At 37.1% G+C, this 7,500-nt stretch overlaps 1 protein-coding gene across 2 annotated transcripts in view; it reads left to right on the forward strand.

Moving 5' to 3' along the window:
- The window catches only part of LOC119580307 (LIM domain-binding protein 2-like), a gene marked incomplete in the record, with an annotated part of 45,023 nt that overhangs the window by 36,833 nt on the left and 690 nt on the right, over nt 1-7,500 (forward strand). Inside the window, 2 exon segments of one of the 2 annotated variants that reach the window (XM_037928385.1) lie at nt 989-1,122; nt 5,531-7,500. The exon segment at nt 5,531-7,500 is cut by the window's right edge and continues 690 nt beyond it. In XM_037928385.1, the coding sequence (XP_037784313.1) occupies nt 989-1,122; nt 5,531-5,830 (434 nt within the window). 2 annotated transcript variants of the gene reach the window in all.

Here is a 7,500-nt window from a genome sequence, read left to right on the forward strand (position 1 = left end):
CATTTATATGCCTACAAACATAAATATACAAGCACATACTTACACAATTTTTTTCTTTCTTTCTTTCTTTTTTTTTTTTTAACTAGAGTTTCATATTTAATCACTTGAATATACATTGGTTGATTTTCTATTATTTTCCTCTAATATATTTTTGTTCTTTTATTATTCATCTTATTTTTATGATTATAGCTTGACAAAAAGATCCTCTTGTGAATCAGCTTTTCATCAGGTCCATAGGAGTCATGTCATGGCTTCACTTTGAAAATCCATTTAGAGAATTGATGTGAAAGATTGAGGGAGTAATGAATGTGGAATTGTGGAGTTCAGCAATGGGCAAATATGCTTCTATGGACGTCTGGTTAAAAGAGCTTTTTCTTTCTTTCTTTTTTAGGTAATGCTTTCATATGCTTTTCTTTAATCATTCAGTTGCTTTAGGATAAGAAGACTTTAGTATTTTTCTATCATTGTATCAGGAGTTTGTGTGTGTGTTTCTTGGCTTTTTTTTATGGGGAGTGTGTATTTACATGCCTCCATACTTTTTTGTGTATGAAATGTGTGTATGTGCTGCATCTGTATACATTCAGTATGATGTCAGCAGAGTATGCTGAAGACAAATTAGCTTCTTGGTAATGGCTATCAATTCCATTCTGAAGGTGCATGAGGGAGCCTGGATTTATGTGATGTTACTTGGGTTTATTGTATTTGTCATGTTATGCTGTAGTTTTTTGTGTTGGAGCCTGCATGCCTTGTCCCAGGTTCTTTCCTAGCATTCACATTTATTTCCCCGACATATACTTTCATACATGTTCCTAGCTGTCACAATCCATTTCTGTTTGTCTTAGTAATTTTTTGAGCAATAACAAATAAATGAAAAGATGAATTGAAGAGAGAAACTTGTTATTCATATAAGTTAATCAGTTTAGTCAAACTCCTGTTTCCCTTGAGAAAGCAGGTAGCTCAAGCAGTCTCTCTGAACTTCTCTTTGCAGAAACTCAGCGTGCGCCAAACAAAAGGCGGAAGCGGAAAGGCTCTCAGTCAGGTCAGAATGCAACTGCAAACTCCACAGGCTCAGGGAAGAAAAGATCCCCAGGACCGAACTTCAGCCTTGCCACCCAAGTCTCCGTAAGTATCACTAGGCAGACATATACTGTGGTTTAGTCAGTGATTCTGAGCTTTGGGACCCATGTGCAGTAAGGTTCATTTTCCCGAGTGCTAATGCGGAAAATAACTTTACCGAATCCTGTAGTCTTATGGCACAGAACCAGTGATCTTGCCACTTTTGTCCGTTCCCTCTGTTTCTTGTTAGTGGTTTTATCAGTAACTTGTTAGCCTATGTTATTGATACCTTCCGTGGATTGTATTGATCACTTCCTATGGCATTTTTTGTTTGCATGCCATTCTGATAGTGGAACACTTTTCTCCCCAGTGACCAGGCTGATCATTTCCCATGAGGTGAAGCTGATCTCCTCTCTAGGTAGTATTGCCTCTCTGGTTGCTTAGTTAGTCTATAGTCCTAGGTTAAGCCAGATAAACCTTGGCTACTGCCCGGCAACCATCAGAACACTGGCCAAAGATTAATATGGAGGGAGGCAAAAGTTGTTTCTGAAGACCATCAGGAAAACAATCCATGCCCATCAAACTGTCTTTTGTCTGTTTTCATATTGAATCCTTTCCCATATATTTTGATTGTTACCTGGAAGTCGTCCAACTTTTAAGTGGGTTATCCTACAGTTAAGCAATGCATTCTGCAAGAATATTATTTTTAGAGTTTTTAGACTTTTATTAAAGTAAAGTAGTTCATTTGTGATATGTGCATTGTGAATTATACTTTTGTTGAAAATGTGAAGTCCACTATTATGCATATGAATTAAGGAGAGGCGGTTTTGATTTCTGTTGCATATCGTCTTTTTTAGACTCAATTTTTTATTGATTTTATTACTTTTTCCAATGTAAATTTAGATTATATCATTCATCAGTATGAACCGCTCTTCTTCAAAGATCATATGAACCTCATAATTGTTCAGAGCATACACATATGGGCCAATCTCACTGAGAGCCTGTAAACATTGGCAGTTCTGTTCTTTATTTTCAAAAAAAAAAAAAAATTTTTTTTATTATTTGCTCTCTTGAGACTGGTCTGACCTTGTACAAAGCCTTGAAGAGAAAGAAATGCTGACTTTGTTTACAAATTCTTTAAGGTGAATAACTAGAGTTGACAAGATACTGGAATTCTGTTCACATTTATTATTATGATGATTTTTTTTCTATTATTATTATTAATATTATTATTATTATTTATTTTTTTTATTTTTATTTGTTTTTATTTATTTATTTTTTTTATTATTATTATTGTTATTCATATTATTGCAGTTATTATTACTCTTGATATTATTATTATTATTATTATCATGCATAAAAGAAATGCTTTTAAACAGTCATACAGTAATTGTGAATATGACTTGCATATTCTCTTCTTAAAAGAAATGTGATATTTCATATTCAGTTTATGATGTGACACAGAAATTCCTTTGTATATTTCAACTCCAGTTATGTGTCCCAGAATTGATATCAGGTGAGGGGAACTTTGCTCTCTGTGTTTTCAGGTTTTAGTCTATATATATGAGGGAACGGCTTATTTAGCATTTAAAGATTCCGATATTTACGGAGTGATATGTTCAGCTATGATACTCATTCATTTTAGTGTTTGGTTGATATTGGTTCATTACTTGGTAGATAAGCAAACACTTTACCATAATGTACACAGGCAAGTAAAAAGAAAAGCACTTTCAGTCATCCATTCAGCATTTCACTCACTGACACATTTCACAGATTTTCTCTCTCTCTCTCTCTCTCTCTCTCTCTCTCTCTTCTCTCTCTCTCTCTCTCTCTCTCTCTCTCTCTCTCTCTCTCTCTCTCTCTCTCTCTCTCTCTCTCTCTCTCTCTGTCCCTCTCTCTCTCTCTCTCTCTCTCTCTCTCTCTCTCTCTCTCTCTCTCTCTCTCTCTCTCTCTTCTCTCTCTCTCTCTCTCTTTTCCCTTCATCGTCCAATTTTCCTGTTTCCATCTTCCTGTTAGGCTTCTCACTTCCTCTTCCTCTCCATCTTTCCTCTTGTAGCATTTCCTTTCTCACCAATTCCCAGCCTTCTCTGTCTCCTACAGGCACATGAACATACAAATAGACTGAACAACATATTTTCATACATTTCATTTTATAAGCAATGTGTTTATTGTACAAAATTTTCTGTAGGTGTATGTGGAAGGTAAGAAAATAGAGATAAAGAAATATATGAAATGAAAAATTAATTTCTTGCAAGAATCTTGTAGAGTTTAAACTAATTATATGCAATTTTTGGAAGTAGCACTGATTTGAATTCTAACTCAGAAAAGACCCTGTGGTACAAGTTTCAATGGGAATTGGGCTGAATCCATTTCAATGTAAATTAGTTGGAGGGGCCACCATCTTACCAATGAACAGAGGATGGTGGGAGGGGGAGAGGGGAGAGAGATGGAGGGAGAAGGGAGATAGGAAATCAGAATGATGAGGCATGGCTTGGGAGATAGGATTGTTACTGATCTACCTCCTGTATGGGGACTTTGTGCCTTGAACTAATGAAATTGATATTCCCAGAATGATTAAAGAATCTCTTTTTCTCCCTCTCCCTTTCCTCTTTATTTCTGTCTGTCCCTTTCCCCCTCTCTCTCTCTCTCTCTCTCTCTCTCTCTCTCTCTCTCTCTCTCTCTCTCTCTCTCTCTCTCTCTCTCTCTCTCTCTCTCTCTCTCTCTCTCTCTCTCTCTCCCCCTCTCCCTCCCTCCCTCCCTCCTTCCCTCCCTCCCTCTCTCTCCCTCTCGCTCTTTCTCCCTCTCGCTCTTTCTCCCTCTCGCTCTTTCTCCCTCTCTCTCTCTCTCCCTCCCTCCCTCCCTCCCTCCCTCCCTCCCTCCCTCCCTCCCCCCTCCCCCCTTTCCCCCTCTACTCCCTTCCTCCCCTTCCTCCCTTCTCTCTCCTCCCTCCCTTTCCCCCCGTTTCTCTCCTTTCTCCCTTTTTCCCCCCTCTATCTTAACTTGCATCATCTCTCACTAGCCCTTACTTTCTTACTCTCTTCTCTCCCTAAGTCCCTCTCTTTTCCTCCCCAAGCTACCTTTTCCCTCTCTCCAGATGGTCTTGAGTGGTCTGATAATAACAATACAGTGTTAATCACCATTATTTCATTGGTAAGACATGTTAATTCTTTGTGGAGTACTGATGGTTAATTAAATTCTAACATGAGTGGTGTTGAAGATTTTTCAGACAATGTGTTTTGATAATCTTTTTGCATCATAATCTAACAGAGAATTATGTGTCTTAGCAAAAGAAGATTCTAGAAGTTACATTTTGGCACTGTAAAGCACATTAATCACTTTTTTTTATGATTTTTTTGTCAACTTTATTATTATTATTATTATTATTATTATTATTATTATTATTATTATTATTATTATTATTATTACTATTGACATCATCATTATTATTATTATTATTATTATTATTATTATTATTATTATTATTATTATTGTTATCAATTCAGTCTAAATGTATAGTAGATTGTATTTTTCTCACATTTGTTCATACACATATACAGTATGTATGCATATGCATGTACTTTTGCCTGAATTTTTGTGTGTTTTTGTATGTTTCTGTTAATGTTCATATGTGTGTGTGTGTGTGTGTGTGTGTGTGTGTGTGTGTGTGTGTTATGTGTTATGTGTGTGTGTGTGTGTGCGCGCGCGCATATGTTCCACACCTGTGTTCCTGTGCGTATGTCTGTGTGTCTGGTTGTATGCATGTGCATTTGTGTGGTGTGTGTGTGTGTGTGTGCGTGTGTGTGTGCGTGCGTGCGTGTGCGTGGCGTGCGTGCGTGTATGTATGTATGTGCATGCATGTGTCCACGCACATGATTGTTGGTATAATTTTCATAAATGAGTGCATATTGAGTGTGTGTATGTATGTATGTAGGCATGTGCAATATGTATATGTTTTATGTATATATGCATATATATGGACATCATATGCATAAAGTATATTTTGTGTGGGTGTGGGTGTGCACACATATGTCTGTGTGTCAGTAGAGAGAGAGAGAGAGAGAGAGAGAGAGAGAGAGAGAGAGAGAGAGAGAGAGAGAGAGAGAGAGAGAGAGAGAGAGAGAGAGAGAATTTTTGTTTGTTTAGGTTGAGCAAGTGAGTGAAAGCACGCATGTATGCATGCATATATATATGTACTGTATGGCTAAATTAAAAACAAGCACTGGAACAGTGTTTTTTCTTTTATATATTTATTTATTTATTTATTTTTGTACAAGAAGTGCAGACTTGCCATATTATTATCTATTTTGTAGTTTTTGAAATAATCATTATGGAAGTGTTTGCTGTCAAAATCTTTTTGTTTTTGATATAAACTCACTAGTCATTTAGAGTAAATTGATATATTCTTGAATGGGGAATTACTATTAGTGTAAGTCTTAAGTTACGTGCATACTGAGGTGTGTGGTGTGTGTGTTAGCAGGACGTGATGGTGGTTGGAGAGCCGTCCCTGATGGGCGGTGAATTTGGTGATGAAGATGAGCGGCTTATCACACGCTTGGAGAACACCCAGTACGACACGGCCAACGTGGAGGACAGCGGTAGTGGCGGAGGTCCCCAAGGGGCAGGGCCAGGAGGACCTGGACCTGGAGGACCCGGACCTGCCGGACCCACGCCATTCAATAACTCACCGATGACCACTGGCCCCGGAGGTCCCTGGCCCGACCCCGCGCGACAACCCCAGGACGCTGACAAGAAGAGTCCAGCAATCAGTCAGTAGCCCAGATGTTAAAAACACTTTAGATTCTCTTTTTTTACGAAGTAGCACCCCCTCCCCCTCCCCCATATAAGTGGAAAAGGTATCTTCAGGAATTGGAGAGTAGCCATTATAGGTAGCCTCAGTGGGAAGGCTCACAACTGGTGTAGTGAAGATATTTTGGTAGTAAGAGTGGTGGACTTGAAGGGGGTCAACAAGTATTACAAATGGGAAAAGTTGGCAGTGCATCATTGAAGCTTATTTATTCAATTTGGAATTTCATTGCTCTCTTGATTTTCATTAGTAGATAGCTGACCAAATAATTTTTTTTATAGTTTGTTATGTAAGACAACTTTGATACTGGGCTGCCTTTGTGATTTGGGGTTTTGAGGGCGAGTTATCTATTTGGAGTTTTAATTTTAATTCTCTTGTAAACTGTGAACTCTGAAAGACTGAAGTGATAGTACCCAGCCAGTCATGGAGTGGCATACAATCTTCCCTGGGGGACAAAGCTCAGATCAGACTGTAAAAAAAAATAATAATAATAATAATTACACTTCCAAATGAAGCTGTAAGGTTAAGGTTTAAAGGACAACAGTCTTCATGTACCCAGGTACTTGTGTTTCTTACCAGTTTTCATACCTACAGTGGTGCACATGCTGTAAATGCTTTGTAACTTTTTATATTATTTTAACAAAAAAATCAATAGGGACCAATGTTTTGGTCAAAGTTACAAGGTTATTACATTCTTTTCAGTTGTATAACCAGTTTTGCAAAATAGGTATACAAGGCCCTGAGTATTTTGATATGGTTTCATGAAGATGAATGATACTTAGACCTTCAATTATTGTGCTTATCATGAGAGATGGTAGTTGTTCCTTTATAAAGTTTTCATGATTGAATGTTTGAAGTGCATGTTAATCCCTGTTAAGTATTTATTATACTTGGGCATGGATGTGAGGAGGATCTTAGAGAGAGTGTTTCAACAAGTGAACCTTTATGTTGTATGTGTATATTTGTAGTGATATAACTTTTAAGTATGGTACTTGGCCTACACTAGCAATATTTCAGGGTATGGGTTATGTCCCATGCATATTCATTATTTGGTAGTGGTATTTCTTGCATAAATTAGGGTGCATACTTATTTATTTGTTTGAGGTAATATCTTGTGTGCATTTTATTATACAGGAAAGAAACTTTTTTTATAACTATTCATTGTTCAAGTGAGAGAACTAAGCATGTCCCATTGTAGGTAGACAAGGCTGGTCTCTCAAGTGTTTCATAATGTTTCCAAAGGTTCACTGATTGTTATGTGAAATATCTCATCTGAGAAAATTGTTTATATAATTTTGTATATGATGGCTTTCGTTGGTCTGACCTTGATCATTCATTTAGGGTTCTATTTTTTGCTCATACTATACTGAAACTCAAAGGCATTTCATTAGTTTTTATACCATAAGGACTGACTTCATATTAATATTATATGGTAGACTGGCAGGGTGTATGAAGTTGTTATCCTACTTTTTTCATGATTTCATGGAAACAGTTACTTGTATCTTTGTACAAATTGCCCAAGGAGTAGTATTGTCATCTCATTCAGTTTCTTTCAAATCAAAATGTAAGCAATATGCAAGGAGGTTTGCAAAGAGAGAGCTTTTTAGTTTTTATTTCCTTATCTGTGGTTTATATTTTTT

Source organism: Penaeus monodon, chromosome 13 (genome assembly GCF_015228065.2).
Source record: "Penaeus monodon isolate SGIC_2016 chromosome 13, NSTDA_Pmon_1, whole genome shotgun sequence".
NCBI lineage: Eukaryota > Metazoa > Arthropoda > Malacostraca > Decapoda > Penaeidae > Penaeus > Penaeus monodon.